This window comes from Gossypium hirsutum, chromosome A11, assembly GCF_007990345.1.
Source record: "Gossypium hirsutum isolate 1008001.06 chromosome A11, Gossypium_hirsutum_v2.1, whole genome shotgun sequence".
Lineage (NCBI taxonomy): Eukaryota > Viridiplantae > Streptophyta > Magnoliopsida > Malvales > Malvaceae > Gossypium > Gossypium hirsutum.
Window position 1 is genome coordinate 3,384,625 of NC_053434.1, and position 23,691 is coordinate 3,408,315.

General features: G+C 29.2%; 2 protein-coding genes across 5 annotated transcripts; one reads left to right on the forward strand and one right to left on the reverse strand.

The window, feature by feature from the left end:
• The first annotated feature begins 697 nt into the window (after positions 1–697).
• LOC107943379 (D-aminoacyl-tRNA deacylase) lies at positions 698–5,595 on the forward strand. 4 transcript variants are annotated; one of them, XR_001696002.2, is made up of 10 exons: positions 723–909; positions 1,000–1,180; positions 1,260–1,402; positions 1,935–1,998; positions 2,126–2,178; positions 3,037–3,092; positions 3,564–3,638; positions 4,200–4,388; positions 4,882–5,036; positions 5,183–5,595. XR_001696002.2 is itself a non-coding variant. In XM_016877125.2 (9 exons), the coding sequence occupies exons 1-9, from the start codon at positions 808–810 to the stop codon at positions 4,973–4,975; spliced, it is 957 nt and encodes a 318-aa protein (XP_016732614.1). In that variant the 5' UTR covers positions 698–807; the 3' UTR covers positions 4,976–5,063. The 4 variants fall into 4 exon arrangements, 2 of the variants coding, with proteins under 2 accessions (XP_016732614.1, XP_016732615.1); XR_005904743.1 differs by having other exon boundaries at positions 5,198–5,595; XM_016877125.2 differs by lacking the exon at positions 5,183–5,595 and having other exon boundaries at positions 698–909; positions 4,882–5,063.
• Positions 5,596–10,311: 4,716 nt separating this feature from the next.
• On the reverse strand, positions 10,312–12,144 carry LOC107943376 (dof zinc finger protein DOF5.4). The gene has a single exon (XM_016877121.2). The coding sequence runs from the start codon at positions 11,636–11,638 to the stop codon at positions 10,703–10,705; it is 936 nt and encodes a 311-aa protein (XP_016732610.1). The 5' UTR covers positions 11,639–12,144; the 3' UTR covers positions 10,312–10,702.
• Positions 12,145–23,691: the final 11,547 nt, after the last annotated feature.

A 23,691-nucleotide genomic window follows, 5' to 3' on the forward strand; every position in this document is an offset into this window, starting at 1 on the left:
CTTCTCATGTGTTTTCACACAACTTAACATGAACTAACTATATTTCTTACAACAATGATCAATCTTGTTTTTTAATTAATTAAATTTATTTTATTTTCTATTGTTTCTACCATTACTACTTATTTATCTAGTCATATGCTTGCTTATTTTGTTTGTGTGGCCATCAAATTGTATTATTTTGATAAATTTGATTGTTTTAAAAATAAGAATTAAGATAAAATCTCGATTAAATAGATTAATATTGACTTTAATTAAGGCAAACCTTTAATAACAATACAATTAATACAACTCAAATTCAAACCATACTTAAAGTTATTAAATTTTATTTTATTAATTTATATTACATAAAAACTAAATAGTTGGTATTTACCAACTTAAAATTTGACCATAGTGAGAACAATATATTTTTATCACCTTATTATTTGATTTAATATATGCACTTGCATTACAAATTTTCACACACTAACTATATAAAAATTTTGAAATATTGCTTATAATTTGATGAATATAAGATAAATAAAAAGAATACATTTTGAAAAAGTATTAACTCAAAATTCTTTAAAAAAAATGATAGGTTGTCACTTAAAAAAAAACCTTCATGAATTGAGTTGGGGTTTGAAAATTTTTAATATTTGACAATTTAAAAAAATAAAATTAAAAAAGGTTAATTTATTTATTATATTGTTATTTGAATATTGTACATATATGAAAGAAATCTATCACTGAAAAGACTCCCAATTGGCGGGTCAGCCCTAGAAAAAAAAAAACCGCGCGCTAAGAAACCTCGACGGCTCGAGTGGCGAAGACATGGTGACACTGGTGGTGGCGACAAGCGCTGATCCTGCCTCCATCGGCCCGGCCTCTTCTCTCTTGGCTATGCCTGGCTGGCACCCCGGCCCCTCTCTCCAGGTTAATCAATTTTCAGCCTTCCATTTTTCTCTAATCTCCTTTCGGTTATCTTCTCTAGTATTGCATTTCATCCCCGATATCATTCTTCAGGATGCTGCGAGTTATACGAACAAGGAAGTGAGGCTTATAAAGCTCGACAAGCGACTCGTCGTAGAGAACCATCTGGACAAGCGTTGGGAGGAAGCCACCGGCGAGACTGTCGACGACGTCGTCTTTCTCAGCAAACATGTCGCTTCTTCTAATAGACCTGCCCTTACGATTCACCCCATAGGTCTTCATTTTTTTTCCCTTGTTCTTTTTCCCTGTTAGTATGGTGTTTGTTTCCTTAAGCTTATAAAAGTGTTTTTTAGGCACGCCGCACCTTCGTGAAGTTGAGGCTTTGACCGCTGGCGGAAAGCCGGGATGGGCTGCACCACCTAACCCACGGATTGGTCCGTGGTTTAGACTATTGAAGAACATCGCTAATTCACATAATTTAGTTCCTGAGTTTGAGGTAATTCAACGCAATACATTGTCATTGTACAATTGCATACATTATTATAGGAAATTAAGGCTTTATGATGATGATGGTATAAATGAAGCCGGCAAGAACCAGAAACTTAGTTTAGTTGGTTGATGAAACCATGTTTAAGCGGTAGCATCTATCAAGCTTGGATTTCAAATCTTAGCATCTGTAGCCCTTCTCCTATTTCTCTGACTGCAATCTTCTTTGTACTAGGAAAAAGAAAAAAAATGTCTGGTCTCGGATAAAGAACATGGTTGAAAATGCTAAGATTGAAATCTAGACCTATTGCTAAAAGTGATTTCATAAATCGAATAGGCGAAGCTTCGAATTTAGTAAATTAGAGCTCCTAGTTAAGAGTTTTTAAAAGTTTTTATTGTTTTTTTTTTTTTTGTTTAATCCACTGATGGACTTGGATAATTACAAATGTTGAGACTTCTGAATTACTTATAGGTGGTGCATTGCACAAGTTTTTTATTTTTTATTTTCCTTTCCTTTTTTATGTTGTTTGATCATGTTGTAGGTCACATTGGAGGCTACTCATCATGGTCCTGAAATCAATTCACCAACCATGTTCGTGGAAATTGGTAAAACCTTGCTAACTTATGTTACTCCGGTTCTTCATTTTTCTTGAAGTACTCATGTTCGACACTTTTGTTTGATACATATTCAAACAGAAGTGGTTTTGAAATTCGGATTTATACTTTCTCTTAGGTAGTACAGAAGAGTATTGGAAGAGACAGGATGCTGCACAAGCCATTGCTCTGGTGGGTATCTAAGTTGAACCAAATTGACTGCAATCAAGCATTAGAAAATGTAATGCAACTAACTTTATAAAAGTAAAATACTTGATTAAATTCTCTGTAAGAACTAAATGCTGCCTTTCTCACTTCTCAGTACTTATTGATAAGCATATTTGCAATGCCTATCATTTTTTTTTTCAATATGATCGTGTCAGTACTCACTACTCGGATTTGGGTATGTGTTGGATATAGGTATGTGATCGACACAAGTATTTTCAATCATTTTAAGCTTTTCTATTCATTAGATGGGCTATATCTCTATGTTCATGTTTGAAGAAACATTGGATATGGGTGTAAGACACAAGTACTTTTAAGAAAAGAAAGAGTCGAAGTAGCATAGCTTGTTCATACTCACCATCATGAAATACATGAGCATGCATAATTGAACTTACTAGAAGAAATTTCATTTGACCTTTATATCCAGCATGTTGCAGTCATTCCATAAGGTATGCTTTTATACCTTTGCTTCTCTTCTGAATTCACTTCATTAATATAACTTTGAGCAATGCTTTCTTTTTATTTTTATTTTGACAATAGCATCTATGTTGCTCCAATTCTTCATTTTTTGTGAAGCACCCATATCTGGCCTTCATATGGAAATTTATATAGGGATATGATCTTCCAAAAACCTCCGAATACATCAAAAAACTTACAAAAAGAAAATGAGCATACCTTTAGACACACACTCATATTCAATGCTCATACCGAAATCCGAATAACATAGATAATTTGCTCGATTTATGCACATGGGATGGTTTAGCATCAGGTAACCAAAGATTTTTGTTTATTTTGGACTGAATTTTAATAATGTGGCGTTTGAAGTTGGTATGGGAAGGACTGGGTCTTGGAGAAAGAATTGCAGTTGGAAACTGGAGCAGGTATTCTTCTGCTAGCCATTTAATTTTGTAATTTGTTTTGCATGATCTGATAGCGTTGACATTATTGTAAGAAATCTTTTTCTTTTTCTAAATTTTTCTTTATTTTTATGAGAACTGTGTATTTAGACCTATCTATAGGTCAGGTCAGACAACAATTTAGATTTTGTTTTTCCTTAAGCTCAAGCTATCTCAGAAGCCCATATCAGTATTTAAAATAATACTTTTACAATTATATTTTAATAATTTTGTTACAAACTGAAACTGTAATTAGGGTCGGGCTGGACCGGCTGAAATAAGAAAATCTCTATGGGATGGAAAACAAAAGGACCTAGTAGAAGAAGTCAAAGAACTAGAAAAATTGGAAAGTGTTTTCATTCCACCTAAATTTTGCATTAGTTTAATTTCGATTAACCACATACTCTGAAGTTCACTTGCTGTTTCTTCTGTTCATTAAAGAGTATGATGATGCAGGGACAATGATAGAAACAAAATCCTTCTTGGTATAGGTGGTGGTCACTACGTACCTAGGCATATGGATATTGTTCAGTAAGTTACTACACAAATTTTCTAGTATCACCTAATGTTGTGTAATTCAGGTCGTTCTTCTTCTTCTTCTTCTTTTTTTTTTTTTCGAGGTAGAAATGACTTATTGACCTTCAATGATCCTCCATATATTTCAAAGAACTTAGAAAAAGTGAAAACACCTCTGTTGGCTTTCCCACTTGAGTCTAAGTAGCATAGCTATAACACTAGTTTTAATTTAGATTTTATTGGGCATTGTGAAGTTGTATTCATTTTTACTGTTTACTGTATGTTACTTGCATTTATAGGTGGGTGTCGGATACGGATACGTGTCCAATATGGGTATTACTCAACTTATTGTAAGTTTTTTAATATATTTGGAGAATCATATCTCCATGCCCATGTCCGAATTTGTGGCTGATACTTGACTGGTACTGAAGAGAAACTGAGCAATCAGAGCAACATAGTTGTCAAGTAGCGCTTGACGTTAAAATTCATATAGGCCATTTCGGAAACTGTTTCGTTTTTTCAATATAACCCCTAAATGAAAAGCTCTGTAAATTATTCCGGGTTCAAAATTTTCAGGAAAGATGGTGTTTGGGTAGGCCATATGCTGCCTGGGTATTCTCTGTTGATGGAAGATCCTAGAGAAGCAAAATCACTAACAAATTCAGCTGTTGTTGGTGGAACTTGGAGGGAAACAATCAGAGTTGCATTTGAGACCACCAAATTGGCTTTCCCTGGAGGAGAAGTTCTAGCACATCTAGATCACAAGTTAGTTAATCTCTATATTACTCCGACTTTTCATATTTGTGTTATAACACATATTAAGTAAAAGAATCATAGAGGCCCCCATGTACTACGAGTCAAATTGCATTTTTGTTAAAAATTAGATTAAAGATAAAATTAGTCTTTTTTGTTAAAAATTTCATCCATTTGTACTATTAAAAATCGGCATGTCTGACGAAATAGTTTGACTATGACACATGATGTGCCATGTGCATCCCATGCTGAGGTGCAGTCAGTTTTTAACTGTAGAAATGGATATAATTTTTAATAGGGTCAGTTTGTTCTTTGATCCAACATATAAGATTAGTTTACCCATTTTTTAATAGATGGGACAAAATGCAATCTAACTCCTAGTATAGGGTTTAGTCATATATTCATAAATGGGTATGAGGATATGGTACTCTAAAGTCCCACCAAATATGTGGAGAAAATTTGGGGAAAAAATATACTAAATACTGCTAAATTTTGGTGGATTCAGGATTTTTAAGGGGTGGCAAAGAAATGCAATTATAAGGTTCTTCACAGAACAGAACATAAAGATTGGCAAACCGAGTGACTTCTGTCCTTGTTAATAGCTGTCTATCGCTTGTTCTTGTAACTATACATTATTGGAAGTGTGGCGACTACATCCAGGTAATCTCCTATGGAGGTTTTAACTAATTTCAGGTGACTTAGTTGAGTTCATAATTGCTGAACCCACGAGTTCTGAAAACCCCAAATAAAGGGTGACCCCAATTTGCAACTAAATTTGACTCAACGATTGCATAAATTAAAATCAGTGCGACAAATTTAAGGTTCAATGGCCAACGACCAGAAAGCAAAGGAGCGAGTCAAGGGCCCACCACCATGTGGTCAACATTCGAGGTGCTAATTTTCAGTCGCGATCCATGCCACTGGCCATGTTAAGGTAATCTTGGGTCCATCGTCAATGAATCTTTAAAATGATCCATTCACCTATCAACGCAAGGAGATGAGCAAACCAGAAGAAACCTTGATTGGCTAATCTGAAAGATATTTGGGTAATGAATTATCTAATAGTTAACCTTTGATTTGATCGGTAAAACTGAGAAACAGTTTTTTTAAGGAAAATCGTTCTATGTAAAATATCATAAATCAAATTCATAATACTGTCAATATCAAGTTCATAAGCAATAAATGTGGAAGGAGCATCTCATTTTGAATGGTTTACATATAATAAGACCATCCGAGTTGGAGAATGAGTCGCCTAATTAGCATCTTGACTAGTCCAACAGAAGGAAAAATGTTGAAATTAATCCTTCAGCATCACACAATTACTAATTAACAATACCAATTTTGACACATCATTTGACAGACGTGACAAAGCATTTGTTATTCGAAGAAATGTGATTTTGCTACCCAAAGACAGCAGAAATTTGCTACATAAGAAATTCTGTACTATAATAAGAACAGTGAAATGAACTAGTAATGACTAATAATTTCCTCTAATATCATGTATACCCCAACCTAAACATAATCTATGGTTTACAGTATCGTTTCTTCTAATATTAGTACCCATTAGTCTCAAACTTATCACCTCTTTAATTCTGTTTAGCCCCTCTTCCTCTGTCATTTGAACTGCTGTAAAACGTCTATTATTTCGTTCCTTCCGGATCTAGTAAATACAAGCATTCCATCCAAGCTTCAAAAGAATAGTTATCAATGCCTCCCTTTTAATCTCCTCATTGCCCACATCAATTCATGCTGCCAATTTCCAGCTTGCCTTTGCAAATTTGACAAAGCTGCAAAATTCCTTCCCAAATTACTTTAGAGAAACTGCAACCAAAAAACAGATGGTCCCTAGTTTCTTGATTCTCAAAGCACAATTTGCATCTTCCATCAATATTCATCCCTCTCTGAATAAACCTTGCTTTTATAGGAAGTCGATCCTGTATAGCTAGTCAAGATATCACAAAATGGGAACCAAAGCAACCTACTCTATGGAACCTTTTCACTTCTTTCCCTCATCCCATGCCAGATCCTACTAGCTATTTGGGGAGATCCCAACCTCCTGATTGATCAATATATCCAGGTGCCACATCCCTTAACTTCAAAAGTTTCTTCCAATGCCAGCTTCTATTTGATTTCATTGGGATTTGCATCAAGGACTCTCCTTTTAGCACATATGCCTCAACCCAAGCAATCGACAAAGAGCCTGCTTGAGTAAGGATAAGCCATATATGCTGTAGTATATTTGCCTTCTTCCAGCTCTCCAAATCTCTCAGACCCAATCCTCCTTCATTAATCACAAGTACTTGACAATCCGATTCAATAATCACACCATCTAATCACAATGATTTTAACCAGGAGAGAACCTCCCTGATAGCAAACACTTCAACTAAACAAGGACTATATAAAAAGCTTTTTCAAACCCAGAGAAGCATTTAATCTCACGGCCGCGACTATCTCGGATAATAGCGACAAGCTCTACTATATTTTCTCGATCCAATCTCGAAGCATCAACATTGCATTTTAGCATCACGGAAGGAGGAGACCGTCAACGAATTTAAAACTTAGTTGTTCATGTATTTCATATGAATTATTAGTGTATCGAAATGTATATATATATAAGAAAAAAAAAACATAAATATGATTATGATTCAATTACGAAACCTAAAAAGCACAAATAAAAATGCTATATTGTTGTAAGAGGTTAACATATTAGGGCAAGGATCATTCATGTAAAATAGAGTTAATTGAGATTTTAAAAAAAACAAACATTAGTAATGGTAGATGTCAGCTGGAAAACTTTGACTTACCACCAGCCCTATGCCCCTATCAGCGGCGGCATTTGGTGGTCCAGTCTCATATCTGGACATGAGACCCTTCCTAATAGCCTGGTTGATTGATGAAAATAACCCCCTAATTTAAGACTTTGTAGACAAGGCAACCTCCTTCAAGGTTGTACCTATGTGTTTGAAATACAGGTGTCCTTGAATCAATTTTGACTTTTCTTTCTATAATTTAAAATTAATGAAATATTTTTTATTATTTAATTTTAATTCCCATTGTGTCGAATTTATCCAAAATTGGAAACCTATTGTTCAAAGGCTTAATTAGTGGATAAGTTTAATTTGAAATGGTTACAATTCAAGTTTTTAGTCTTTTTTACAGGAATATTTAGAAAATGTTTGAACAATATCAAAATATTAATATTTTTAAAATTTAAAATAATATAATATAGATTTTTTTATCACACCTCATAAACAACACTTCTCACGTTTATTATAATTTTAGTCATAAGGGACCTTCCAAAACTCAAACCATTACAAAGGCCAATATTGACAATGGGCCACGTCAAAACTCTCAACTAATTTTTTCCCTTCTGATGTTACCATATTTTGTTAACAAATTTTGTTTGAGGTATCATTTTAAATTTATCGATATTTAAAAAAATAAAAAATTTTAATTTATTTTAAGGCATTGAATATATGAACTAATAATTTAGTATCTTTTAATAAATTCAACACTAAAAAATAAAAGATTAACTTTTTAAAATAAATAACGTTTTCAATAACTATTTTAATAGATTCTAAATTACGAATATATTTTCTTAATTTTTAATGTCGCTCGATCAACCAACATAATTTTTTTTTATCTTTTAACCAAAATCTCTCGAAATTAAAATAAATAAATAAATAAAAACAAACCAACCATGACAACTTGGATATGCTTAAAAGATAGAAAGGAAAATAGAAAGGGTAGGGGATCACTCATGATCATAGTTCAGAATCTGGTGCATGACTCATATGGGGCGGTGAGACTTAGACTTCGGACCACATGCCTTTGGACCCCACCTGCGTCACCACTTTGCTACTAACCACCAGCACTACCCACCTAAATTGGGCCCTCATTTTACCATGTCATCATCAAAATTAAACCTACTAAGTATATTTGTATGGTGTTTATATATTTTTCTATTATCATAAATATGTTTTAATAATTTTTATATATTTATATATATTTTTACCAGTCTCTATTTATATCATCTTTTTAATTTTTTTTACCACATTGATTAAGTACAAGCTATTAAAAGTATTTTTATATAATTTTACTTATTATTTTTATTAAGTAATTGAGTCATAGGTCTGTCACATGTCTGTTGTTATTATTTGTTTGATCTGTGTTAATATGTATTTTTTCCAGTTAGTACTAACAGATTTATTTTGCAGTAAATTAATTCCAACCTTTATTATATTAAGTCCAAAATTATATGGTTTAATCAAAATTTGTTTGTGTTTCTAATTATATTGTGAAGGGGTTTAATATGGCAGTCAATAAAACATAAACAATGTTGTGTCGTTTGGTTTGAAAATAAGCCACGCCATGGTTAAGCAAGGAAAACGGTAATGATTTCAAGGGCGGGCGGTGTTTTATTATTATATGTATGACAATTGACGGAAGTGTACGGACAGCAAACATGGTAGTTACTTGCTATTCCCATAAATAGACTGTTGTTGTTACGAGAATGAAAGTTGGTCAGTTAGGGTGTGGGTCCCATTAAGGTAGTGAGTAGTGACCGGTTCGATGGTCCATTATGATTCTACGTGGCTATTGTTATACACCTTGGATGCTCTTAATTCCCTGGCCCATGTGTTTTTAACCTAATAAATCCATTACTTAAAAATAATTGAATTTCCTATTTTTTTATGTCATCGATGTTTTACTATTTATAAAAATTAATCGTTTTGAAATTTTTGTTGTCCATCCTAATAAACAATGTAATTTATAGGATCAGGGACGAACTTTGAGATTGAATTTTGGAGAGTTTAATTAAATTTTTTAAAAAATTATTGAGATTTTAAAAAAATAAGAGTCTAATTAATTTTTTTAGAAAATTTTTGAGATTAATGAATTTTTTTTAAAAATTTAAGAGAATTTAATTAAATTTTCCTAAAAAATAAAAGGTGTAATTATAATTTTAAAAAATTTGATGGATCCCTTCCTAAAAGCATAATATACCTTAATACTACACTCAACATTTGTTAATAATTTTTTTTAATCACATTAAATTTAAAATATAAATAAATAATATTACTAAATATAAACCCGATATTAGTAATTTAGGTACAGTATAATATTTAAAACTATTATTTAATAATTTAAAAAACAACTATTATATAATACATTAGTGACAAACAATATTAAGAAACCATCATATATCTCTTTGATTTATTTTTTAAATATTTCATCTCTAAAAATGAAAATTTTGTTTCAATATTTTAAATAATTATTCTAATATTTAAAATAGCTTATATTTATAATTAATGTTCAAAACATGAATATTTATATTATTTATATATTTGGTGGATAAAAAATTATAGGTGTAATTGGCCCTCTTCAAAGAAACTCTTGAATGCCATCAAGAAGGTGGCTACCGAGTAGACGTGGAAAACACGAAATTTAAAATGCTGAATTGGCATGCATATATGGTGATAATATATGTGCGTGTATATATCACTTAAGCTCACCAAATGAGTTAAACGCTTTTAATTAAATTAAATTGATCATTTATTTAGTTTAATAGCAGATGACGTAATTGTGTCATGCTGTCAATCTAAGTGCGCACACTCAGCTTCTCCAACGCAAAACACATGCACAATGCTTCAAAACAAAACCTACCAATCAAATATACCGAATCAAATGCTAAAAAACCGAAATTTACTTCAATGTCTAAATTTCAATTGGTATTGAATAATCGCATTGGATATTAATTATGTTTAAAATTAAATAAAATAACATTCTTAAATAAAAAAATAACACGATATTTTAGTCCACTCAACTCGTATTTTTTTATATTAACAATAATATTTATATGATCAAATTAAAATTTAATAATATCTCTACCTTCAATTTAACAGACCGTTATTGCATGAATGAAACAAAGTAATTTTCACTAATAATTTTGATTAATTTAATTGACAACACATCTTAAACAATAAAAGAATATTTACAAGAACGGGGAATAATAGCTCCCTAAAGAAAAGGGAAAAAAACTCGAGAAGATCAAACGGAAACACCTTTCAAAATCACCCAAATAAAACTTAAATATTAAAAGAAAAAAATATCCAAGAAAAAAAGTCAAATTCATATATATATTAATATAACTCTTTTCAAATTAAAAAAAAAAAAAAGCTTTGGGGTTTTCTTTGAATTTTTTTTTCTCATTTTCTTTTCGTTTTTCCCAAGAGCTCTCTTTTTCTTTTCTTTTTTTCATTTTTAGTAAATGAATAACTTAAGGTGAAAAAAGAAAAAAAAAAGGAAAAAGAGTGAGCAATAATTTACGGGGGATAGAGAGTTGGACGATCTTCATCAGTCCACTGATTTTGACTCCAATATGTTTGATCAACGGTGCTCGGAAGACCAAACAATCCTTGATCTTCATTCCCTTCCCAATCCAACGGCTGAAATACACTATCCAATTTAATATTCAAATTTGATTGCTCAATCTGCACCGTCTGATCAAGCAATCCCTTTGTGATTTCCTCCCCTCCCATGCTCATCGTCATTTGTTGCGGTTGCCACTGCCCTGCCCTATTTAATACAGTCCCGAAATCAAACGACAGTGTTTCATTGTTTGGTGAAGTAATCAAGCTCGTTAAACTAACAATCTCCGCAAAAATCCCGCCGTCCGATCCTTGTTCTAGCAATCCTGGCTCCAACCCTAAATTATTAGGGTTTCCATAAAACGTAGAGCAAGATGTAATTGCCGACGCCGCCTCCGTTGTGCCGACTGAAGAACTGTTATTGTTGCTGTTGCTATTATTGTTATTATTGTTCGTCACTGCCACCTTACAATTTGCTGCATTAAGGCTCGAGCTCTCAGTATTAGAATGAGAATCCGCTTTACGTTGATCGCTGTTTTGGTGTTGCCGTTGTTGTTGTTGCTCCGGATGTGGCAGTGCAGATACGGCGGTGGCGGAAACGGTGGTTTCGGACGAAGGCTTGGTTTTGGAGCGTTTGGCTTTGCGGCAACCACCGCCAACGGGGACGTTACGGAGGACGCCTCCTTTTGTCCAGTAACGACGGCAGTTCTTGCAGAAATAACGTGGCTGAGAGAGGTTGTAGTTGTTGTAGTAACAGAACTTCGTGTTGGAAGAGTCGCAGCGGGGACACTTAAGTGCTTGGTGGTGTGCTCGTAACTTTCTGTCTCCTCCCCCTCCGTCGCCGCCGCCGTTAAATAAACGGCCACCTTCGATCAAGTGGATGTCTTGCATTTACCAACAATTTTCGCTCCAAAATTCAAAAAAAAAAAAAGAAGAGAGAAATTGTTAGAAGATCGGGTGAAAAAAAAGCATGGAAGAAGTTTTTGAAGTCTGACAAATATCCATTTTCATACCTTCTAGTGACCAGATTAAATGCAATTACAGAATTAGCCCTATTTGAAAACACAATTACGAAAATAGTTGTATAGGGCTGTGAAAGTACAAGATTGACCTTAGGAAAATGAATGATGGGATTGACTGAATGGATGATGAGATCTGGAAAATGGAATTAGACAAATGTACGGATATATAGAGTGGGACAGTTGGGTGGGGACACGTGGAGGGTAGAGAAGAGGAGGGCATTGATGTCTTCACAATCAGGTGGCGTTATCGAGTTGTCGGCCACACCTCAGTTTATTTTCTGCTGGATAATCTTAGTGTTAGTACGACTGGTCTAAAGGTTTCCACGTTGCATAATGTTATTGGTTACTATTTTAGTATATTATTTTTAATAAGGTTGAGTAAACTGTTTTTTTTTTTATATATTTTGTTTAAAATTATTTATAGTCTCTTCTTAATCCATAAATAAAAAGAGAATGTGTTTTAGTTAATTAAAACCTACTTCCTTCTGTATTGATAATAATTTTTATTTAATCAAATTATGACTTAATCGGTTTGAATAAACTAATTTTAAATTATAAATATTGAGAGAATGTTAGTATTATATATAATTTTTTTAAAATTTTCTAGAAAAGCAAAATCCAATTGAAAATGCAGCCTTCAATTAGACCCATGCATATAAGATTATAGTCTTGAGTTTTTTTTAAGGTTGCTCTTGATTAAATATTAAAACTTTTTTTAACTAAGAGTATTTGAGACTTTTTTTTAATTTGGTATTTAAATTTTTTAAGTCTAATTTGGTACATGAACTTGATTTTTTTTAATTTAGTATTTAAGTATTTTTTAGACTCAAATTGGTACCTAAATTTATTAAATGTTATGCAAATTACGCAGACAATATTAAAATTAACAATGTTAAAATTTTGTTTGTTATTTTACAAGAGGAAATTCATCTTAAAAAAAAAGTATTGAGTTATACTTGAATTAATATTAAATAAGAAAAAAATATTTTTTAAAATCCCAAACTAAAATAAATTCATTGTTTTCAATTAATAAAATAAATAATTAATTAAAATTAAAAGTAATTGAACATATAAAATATAAAAAAAATATCATATCATCTATCACATGTCAGTCTTACATTGATTATTTTTGTTATCTCATAAAAAATAACATTGTTAGTATATTGGAGTAATTTGTAAAACGTTTGACAAGTACCAAATCGAACAAAAAAAAGATTAGGTACTAAATTAGAAAAAAGTATCAATTTTAGGTACTAAATTAAAAAAATTATCAAATTTAAATATTAAATTAAACAAAAAAATATTTAAATATCAAATTAGAAAAAAAATCAAGTTCAAATACTAAATAATATTAAAAGCAGACCAGTATTAGTTCATATGACAACTTAAATGTTATCGAAATCAATATACAATTACTTCAAATTTAAATTTTGTAGGATTATATTTAATTTAAGCATTGAATGAGTGCATATATATATTAAAAAATAAAAAAATTATTTAAATACCAATATTTATATATTTTATGGTACTACCCATTCAGATGAAATTATAAACAAATGATACGTTGAAAATTTTTAGAAATCAAATAAAATAGATTGCAACCGATTTAACGCTCACCTCCATGGCCGAAATAATGGACGAGATGACCAAAAATTTGGCAAACTCTAAATTGTAATTTTTTCACTGGGGGAGGGCGGGGGAGGGGTGGGGGAACCCTAAATAGTTGAAGGAAGGAGGGTACCAATGAAAGTGGGCTAAAATGAATGGCTGCCAGTAGTGTTTTTTCTTTAAACTCGAAGGGATCCAAGCAAAGTGGTTGACCTAATCATGTAATCATCATTCCACTTTGTATGGCAATCCATTTTTCTTTGACGTATTTAATTTGCATCACGATACGTGATTTTAATTAGGAACATGTCAAATATAATTATAATAATCACATGTCGTAATTATTTATTTAGACTTTATTTTCAAATAATATAAAAAATAAAATTAATAATTAAAATAACATATTTATTAGATTATTTACCAGTTACTATATAATATATTTACGACACTAAATTAAAATGTGATAACTTAAAATATTCAGGGACATGAAAGAGTATCCCTTTGACACCAAACTTTAAATAAGACTAATTACCTTATAAATACTTACTTTCTTCCTATTCCCGGTCAACTCACTCAACAATTATCAATTCCATTAGCCACTTCATCTTCCAATAAAACTGCAACGTTATAGAGAAAAGACTGGAGTTTACAGTGACATAACTTCAGTTTATTAGTAACATCATACACCAGCAATCTCCCCCTGGCTCCACGATAGTAAGCTGGAAGAACATGAAATCCATCAGCAAAGTCAAGCATCAAGCTTAAATGTACCTCTTGTAATAGAATGAAAACAAAACAAAAACAAAAGCTTGTTAGCAAGTAAGAACGCCTTCGGCAGGCTCGGTTCACGTACGTTTGCCTAGTGTGCAGTGCAGCATGTGGATGTAAACGGCGATGGACTCATCAAATAGGCTGAATTTAACAAGCCTTGTTAAATATATTTTGAAGCGTACGTGATTACAAATTCAACGGAGATATCCGCCATAGCTGTTTCTTCCCTTAAGCGCTCTAAGTTAATCTTAACTTGTGTTTCTTTTGGGGTTTTTAGATGTTTTTTTTCTGGTGTGTTACTGATAATGTAGTTCAATTACGAAAACGAAAGCTGAAAAAAGGAAAAACCAAAACAATAGAACAGGTTTCTAAATTATCTGTTTAGGCCCCAAAATTCTTAGTTTTGGGCCGTCAATTGCTATCATGTTCTGGGCTTTTATTTTATTTGAATAAACTCTACAATTAATCATTTAATTATTAACATTTTTCTGTTTTAGTCTTACGAACTACAAATTTTTTTTTAATTTCGTCACCAACATTGTCATTCGTTTTATTTTGGTCACCCTCTTTTAAAATGTTAACAAAAAATTCCAAATTTTGTTTAAATTTTTTTATAATTTCAAGAGTTTTTAGAATTTTATATTATAAGTTTTAATATTTTTGTAAGTTTATATCAATTTTAATATATTTATTTTTAATAAATTTTATAAAAATATATAATATTAAACCAAAAACTATCACGTGTTACAATCTAATTAGTCCGTCAATTGAATTTAACTATCAACATTGTTAAAGACAAAAATTGTTAATGGATGGGCTTGATTTCTTTGGTTAACAACAATAGCTTAATTAGGTGCGAATTTAGTGGAGGGGCTTAATTAGTTTTTCGTTTTTTTTTCTCGAGGGCCTAATTTTAAAAAATGCCACATCTTCATTTTTTTAGACAATTTAACGAATGGTTGACCAAAACAAAATCACACGACAATATTGGTGACAAAATTGAAAGTTTTTGTATTTCAATGACTAAACCAGAAATATGCTAATTGTTGGGCAACTAATTATATAATTTACATTAATAAAAAACTTATAAATATATTCATCTCATTTATTTTTCACCCAATAACTTTGATGATGGAAAATTTAAAAATTCGTCAAAAAACTCATCCAAACTTAATTTTCGACGACAAAACCAGATTCTAGCAAGCTTCTCTTCTGATTTTAAGCCTAGACTCCTATTCTTTTCTCATCTCTATTCAAAAACCCATGTATTTAAAAATAACTTCCTTTACTCTTTTCTATATACATTGCATAAAATTGTTAATGTTGGTCAACCTTTACAATGAAAAAAAAAGATAAAGCATAAAATCTATATATTGAGAAGAAATTATAGAAAAAAATGGTGAGTGAATTGCGAAGAAAAGTTATTTAACAATTAAAAAAATGTATTAAAAGAGAGGAGGGAGAGAGTGTAAAGAATTCTGAAAAGTTTTAGTTTAATTTAATTTAATTTAATTATATTTAAAAGTGTCATGTGTCGCGAAATAATTCTCTAATAAATTTTTTTAACGGTTTGGAGTAATTTAGATAATAGAGTATAGTCAAGGTAGCACTTGTGACTTAAAAAAAGTTTAGGTACTTAGAGAAAATAATACTGTAACAACCTAATTTTCAGTGGTGTCGGAACAGTGATTCGAGATCACTAAATCCGACAAATGTGTAGGAAATATTATTAATTTAGTGAGTATAAGTTAAATGTGAAGTTAGGAAAAATTTTGAAATAGTGAAATGTACAAAAAATATATATATTAAAATAATTAGAATTGAAAAAGAGGTATCGAGACCTCGGGAATTTTAAATCGAGCCATAAATATTTTTATAAATATTTATGGAGTGTTAATAAGTTAGTATTAAAGTTTCGTCAAGAAATTTTAAAGTACTGATAGCTAATTGAACAAAAAGGACTAAATTGTATCAAATGTAAAATTGTGGGAAATGATTAAATAGCTTCAATGATAAAATAAAGAGGGTTTAAAAGGCAAATAGACCCAAGGTCTATTTGGGCTGGACGGCAAGAGCATGAAATCACCAAGAAAATAAGGGCAAAATTGGAAAATTGCAAAATTTAATTAATAAAGCTAGGACTAAAGTGGAATTATCTAGATTTCTCTTTATTTTTCTGCATTCTCATCAGCAAAGACACCATGGAAGAGTTCCCTTAAGCTGGTTTTTCATATTTTTACTGTAATTAAGTTCAATTCTTGATTATTTCTTGAAATTTTTGTGTTTTTGTGACTTTTACAACTAGGTCCATTTGTTGAATTCATTAGTTCTTGATTCTATGAAAGAAATTGAAAGTTTCTATGAATATGTGCTGGAAGTATATGATGATTTGACATAGAATTAGAGCTTTAAATTTTTTATATGCTGATTTTATTGAAAGAATTAAATAGAAAGTGAATGTTTGGGACCTAAATTGTAAAAGAGTTTGAAGTTAGAGATTTATGTGGAAATTCTGAATTTAAATAGTTATGAAATAACTTATAATGTCTAGGAAAAATATTAATTGAGAAAATTAGTTTAATTGAGGGGTTAATTAAGTAAGGACTGAATTGTATGAACTGTGAAATTTGGGGCAAAATGAAAATCAACATTTTGCACTAAAAAAGTTTTGGACAGCAGCAATAGTCTAACTTTGAAAAATCTCCAAAAATTGTATAAATCTAATTAGAGGATGAATAAAATATGAAATTAAAGCTTATTGAGTCTAGTTTCTTATAGAAGAAACGGTGTAAGCAATGGAATTGTAAATCATGACATATAATAAGTTTTGTTAGACAATATCAGAATGATTTGGGGTTCCCCTGTGCTGACTTTGGAAAATCATAAAAAATTGGATAAAAATAATTAAGGGATTAAATTTATATGTTTAAAATCCTTAAAGAGTCTATTTTCAATAGAAATAAGCGGGAACATCATCCGAATCTCGTACGATGAGATAATTAATTCTTAGTGAAGAAGGGTCGGAACTATCAGACAGCAGAACAGGGGCAACTTTAAAGAATAAACTGTACTTATTGGCTAAACCAAAAATTCTTAAAATTTTATGATAATAATATAAGTAAGTCTAGTTTCAGGGAAAATTAGCGGATCTTAATTTCGAGTTCTGTAACTTAAGATATAAATAATTTAGTGACTATGGCGCAAATGGACAGTTTTGAATATACATAAGTAAATAGTGAAATTATTGATAATGTTACTTGTTGCATGTTATATAAATTAAGGATGTGGAATGGAGAGGAGGAGGAGGAAAATATGTATGAATATTTAGCTAGCATGGCTAATTTGTATGTTTTAGGCTCATGAACTAAATTGAATAAAAGTAATATTTTATGGGCAATTTTGTAAAAAAATGTTAGAAATGATCAATTTGCATGAAATGGATTATTTTATTATTTAAATTACAAAATTGAATGAAATTATTAATTTAGCTCAAGATCAGGGAAAAACATATTTTAAGGATTAAATTGAAAAGTGTTGAAATTATGGAAAATTCTGACATTTTATAGGATTCATAGGTTTGTTATCAATTTGTGGGGTTTTTTACCTCAATATTATAAAAAAAAATATACACCAAAATGGGTTGTCAGCCAGATTAATTACGAAAATTGTATACTTTTTGGGGTCGTGCCTACCTGACAGGCACAACCTATTATTTTATTATTAATTTTTTTTTTGTTTTAAAAAATTATTATTATATTATTTTTAATATTTATATTAATATATGGATAAAAATACGGGTTTTATACGGATAAAAAATACCCGAAAAGGGTCGAGCCTGTCAGGTAGAAAGTTGACGTGAATTTTGTATTGGTTTAATGGTAAATTTAGTTCTCTAATATTTACACATTCAATCAATTTAATCCTAAATATAAAAAAAATAAACAAATTTATATCTCAATATTTATAAATTTTTTTTATTTTAATTCAAATTTTAAAAAATTCAATAAATTTAACTTTTACCGAATACAAAATTGATTTTTAAAAAAATGGTGGAGGTGGAGGTCACCATTGCAGATTCCTAAATATGGAGACACTTCTGCTCTTTGGCTTTTATCCGGTTTGCTTAGGATGATTTGAAGCAGTTGTAGGGTTCCTTAGTTTGTAACTTTCCCGTGCTAGTGTTGCAGTCAGTCTTTTTCTGTTTTATGGTTTAGTTTCCTTATTCTTACGCCAAGATTTTGTTTGGATTCTTTTAAATTTATTTGAAATCCAATATCAGGAAACAAGCTGTGTAGTATTTAAGGACATGAAAGAGACTAATATCATTTTTGTTGCATTTTTCTTTAATATTTTTTAATGGTTGTATTTTTCTCTTTAATTCATCCACCAGAATGTTTAATGAAAGTAAAGTTCTTTTTATTCATGAAAATATTTAAATTTAATTAAAAATAAAAATACTTTTGAAAAAACCCAAATACCCAAGTTAAAATTTTTTTTAAGATATTAAACTATCACTGTTAAATTTCAATGCTCTAAAAAATATTTTATAGGGTAAAATAATGTTGATCACTTGAATTTAGCTCAATTGGAATGGGCATTGTTGCTAATGTAAAAAGATGTAAATTCAAGTGCACTGAAGCGTATTATTCTCTTATTTATGGGTTGAGAATAAGCTATGGTTAATTCAAAGTATTATGTAAAAAAAAACAGATATGATCAGAATTATAATAATATTGTTCAAAAAAAAATAAAAAACATTAAGTAGAATACAATTTTTTTTTCAAATTTTACGGTTAACTTTACAAAATTTTAAAAACTAAAATTTATTATTTTGTAAATGCTGAGGGTTGAATTTATTAATTTTTTTTAGAATTTGAACTAAAATGACAAATTTTGTAAACATTAGGAACTAAATTTCTTAAAATTTTTATATTTATAATCAAATTTATAGAATATATAAATATCATAATGTTAAATTTGTTATTAGAATAACCCACATTAACTTTTGCTCACTAATCTAAAAACAACTATGTAGAAGAGAGTAGAATATTTAATTTCGAAAAATCTAATAATTAAATTGAATATTTTAATAATTAAGTGATAAAAATAAAAGAAAGTGAATAATTTAATAACCTTTGAGCCCTTAAAAAAACATGAGTACCAAAATAAACATATATTTATTTTATATATTTATAAAAATCGACAATTTAAAATGTGCCATTTTCTGCTTTATTATTAAAATAATAAAATTAGGTAAATTTTAAAAATAGTTATTTTTGTTTATCTCAGATTACATTTTAGTCACTTATGTTTGAAAAGTTACGTTTTAGTCACTTACGTTATTGTTTTGTTACGAAATAGCCACTCTGCTGTTAAGCTCCATTATCAGCCTAACGATAATCTTATATGGCAATCCAAATAGGTTTTAAATACCAACTTGATGTCCAACTGAGACGATAATAGGTTTTTAATTAAATAAATTTAATTAATTAAAAATTTTAAACTACACCTTAATCTGGAAAAGAAAAATTGTTCTTCTATTTTTTTTTTCCTATTTTAATTGAAGAAACTATTATCATCCGAGTTGAACATTCAAGTTAACATTTAAAACTTATTTAAACTGCCATGTAGGATTACTGTTAGGAAGATAATAGGGCTTAACGCTAAAATAATTACTTCGTAACAAAACGATAATGTAAATAATTAAAAAATAACATTCAAACATAAATAATTAAAATATAATATGAAGCGAATAAAGTGGTTATTTTAACAATTTACCCATAAAATTATGAGTAAATTAGGAAGTCCATTTCATTCAATCATTTTCATTAACCCGTTGCCGCAATCCGCACCAACATACTCATCATTTGGCAGGATACCCCGTCTAATTGAAACGACGATTGATTACGTGTCAATAATACAAGAATGAGGTGGGATGTCTCTGTATTTTGTCGGCAAAACAAATTCATGAACAAATAAATTTGTTTCTCTAAATTAAATTTATTTTATATTTATATATATATCTATATATACGTGTAAAAGGAAGGTCGAAATACTCTCCACATGTTCGTGTTTTTTTACGAAAAATAGTTAAATTTTAATTTTATTATATCTAAATTTGAAATTTAATTTTTAATATTTTATTTGATTTATAATTTTATATTATTATTAATTAGTCTAAATAATTAATATTCTATATTTTTATTAGAACATTACGTGGTTATATATAATTTGAATACCTTAGTACTAGATATTGTAACATTACTTTTCATTTTTACATTATAAAATGATGATCAATTTTCAATTTTGATCCTTAAACTATACTGAAACTTGAGATTTAATCTATATTATTTAATGTTTGACTCATCTACTCTTACAATGTCATTAGTTAATTTAAAAAGTTAATATTGTTAATTATTTTAATCAAAATGATGATATTATTTTTTTAAGAGTACTATTTCAATAACAAAAAAAAATTGTTTTATCATGGAGATTTTGAATTGATGTTTTAAAAATAAATTCTAATAAATATTTTTAATAATAATATTATTTTTATTACATAATGAATATTTTTATTTAAAAATAATAATATTTTTATAAGATATTACGGTAAGTGAATTAAGATATTGTTATAAGTTCATTTTTAAACTACATTTTTTTATTATATTTAGATTACTAATTAAATTAATTTCACTAATTAACTAAATATTAATTTAAATGAAGAATATTAAAATAATAAAGTTTTTTTATAAGAGTATTAAATTTTGTTAAGTTTACATGTATCTCTTAAATTAAAATCTTAATTTTTTTTTAAAGGATAGATATCTAATCTATATATGAACTTTGGTTTAATATGCAAATTGATACATGTAATTTAATTTGGTGCAATTATACATGTAAAACTTGAATTATGAATCATATGTATATATAAAATTTTGATTTTTATTCAATACACATTTAAAAAATGAAACATATATTTTTTTAAAATTGGATTAATATAATTGTCTGTAAATGCAATATATCAACATAAAATGATGCTATTTATATAATGTTGTTAGTGATTTATAACAATTGAAATAAATTAAAATTTTATGTATAAAATCCCACAAAATCAAAGTTCATGAATGATATATCACATTAAACCATAAATTATGTGTAGGGTTGATATTTATCCATTTTACATAATTTAATTGCAGTTCGAACTACTTTAATTTTTTGTATAATTTATTTTATGTTTAATTCAAAATTTTTAAAACTTATTTTTTATTTTAAATATTTTATTTCTCATGAAAATTTATAATCTAAAATCTAAATATTTTTAGAACAAAGACAAATATAATCTTATTAATTGATAAATAAAAAAAAGAGTGAGTATTACTTTCTTTGAAAATATTTTTAATATTTTACTATAATTTTATTACACATTTACCCATCTTTGACTCTGTCCAGAAAAAATTCTTAAAAAATATATATATTTGAATCACTAGCCATTTCCTATAAAAAATAATAATAGCCTAGAATTTAAGGTTTTACTTTTCCAAAATTTGAAATATGCTGGGACGAACAATATATGAAAAATCGAAAAAAGATTTAAAGTTTCCACCCTAAAATCAAGTGAACGTCATTCTGATCCATCAGAAATGATATGAGATCTTTCCAGAAAAATGAAGGTCATCTTACTACTGTAGCAGAGGATCCTGGCCCATTCTTAGGTATAGTCAGATTAATCGGTAATATATGCAGGATCTCTCCACGTATGCAACCTCCAACTACCTCAAGCACGATAATAAACCATCGCCATCCATCCGCGTGAATTTCACGGTCTCCTTTCCTTCCCTCCCCGAACGACCGGTCACCGCCCTGCTGCCTGCAGCGCGTGATAAAATGACCTCTTATTTTTCCGTGGGCAGTGGGCACGACCGTCTTAATTTCATGGAGCCCGTGGATCTGATTTGAAGCAATCTGATGGAGTGGGATAGCTTTTGGGTTTCCCACCTGGCATTTCCATTGAGTGAACCATTCTAACACACGAACGCCGTCTTAACGGCGCAACCGACAATCTGACGGTGACCGACGGAATATCACATTAAAGATTAAAGTTTAAGATACAAACTGATCCGGGTTGGGGGAAAATTATCTCGATTCGATTTGATACGGTTGGATTGGGATTATTAATTAATTATAATGAACTCCAGAATTATGTAAATATTAATAAATAATATTAAATGAATAGTGAGTTTAAGTTGGTAAAGATTAAATCAGGCGAAGAAAATAAATTTGTGATCGGAATGCGAGTTGCCGCAGAGGGATAGAGAGAGCTGAGAGTATTTAGGACAGTCACAAGAAAATGAAAGAGAAATTATTTTATGTACTATTTTATTATATTATTTGTGATATTTTTAAAATTATTTAATAATATTTTACTAATTATTTATGTTATTGGTATAGAATTTTAATAAATTTTTTATTTTAAATTCTAAATTTTGGATATTAAATCTTAAATTTTGATCTAGAACCTTAAAATTTAAATTTAAACTCTAAACTTTAAACTAAACATTGATTCATGAATTGAAACTTTGAATCTTGAATTCATAGTTTAGATTTGGAATTCGAGGTTTAAAATTAGAGTTCAAAATTTATGATTTAAGTTAAAGTTTGAAATTCATAAAAAAAATTATTAGAATTATATATTAATGATATGAAAAATATTAAAATATAATTAAATAATTAAAAATAGAGTATTATTGATACGATGAAAAGAGTATTTCTCGAAAATGAAAGTGATCAGAATATGAATTTCATCTGATTATTCCTTATGTATTCATTTACCTATTTCAGACTCTTTGAAATTTTAATTAATTTAGTGATGTCTTATCCTATATAAAACATTAAAATAAACATAATGTAAATAGCATACATAATCTAACTTCAAACGGCACTTGAAGACGTCCCACAATGAATAACATGTGCTTTTAAAGCCTTCAATAGTTTTACCTGTGCGTTAATTTCCTTGCTTCTGTACAAGAAAATAAAAAAAAAAGCCATAAATGGTCAAAAAATTTCTTAACAAAAACTAAAACAGCTCACATGTTTTTCTTTTCATTTGTTACAACATTGATAACATATTTTTATTATCAAGCTAACTACTATCATATATATAAAAAAATCATTTTTTTCTTAAAATATTTAATAAATTACAAACCTTTGTGCTAATTTAGTGTTACCTTTTTATAAAGTATGAAAAGCATTACTCTACCAACTATTTTGCTTTTTTTGAAAAGAAAAAATAAATATAAAAATAATAAATAAATTTTCTCGAACTCTTTCATTAAAAAAAGAAGAAGAAGGAAATTAAGTACTCTAAAAGTAATTTTCCGTGATAATTATTATAGCAATATTCATTAATTAAATGTTGTAGTGATAAATTAAGATAGCAATAGAGAATGTTAAAAATCTCATTCAAAAAGTTTGTTTCTTATAAATTAAATAATTATTTTTTAAAATTAAACAAGCAATAACTATCACTAGATTATTCCATTCTTA

Excerpts from the sequence above, each read along its gene's own strand:
- LOC107943379 (XM_016877125.2), top strand. The coding sequence starts at position 808 with ATGGTGACACTGGTGGTGGCGACAAGCGCTGATCCTGCCTCCATCGGC. Across the intron at positions 2,179-3,036 it reads CTGCACAAGCCATTGCTCTG|TTGGTATGGGAAGGACTGGG; the intron begins GTGGGTATCTAA and ends TGGCGTTTGAAG. Across the intron at positions 3,093-3,563 it reads GCAGTTGGAAACTGGAGCAG|GGACAATGATAGAAACAAAA; the intron begins GTATTCTTCTGC and ends ATGATGATGCAG.
- LOC107943376 (XM_016877121.2), bottom strand. The coding sequence starts at position 11,638 with ATGCAAGACATCCACTTGATCGAAGGTGGCCGTTTATTTAACGGCGGC.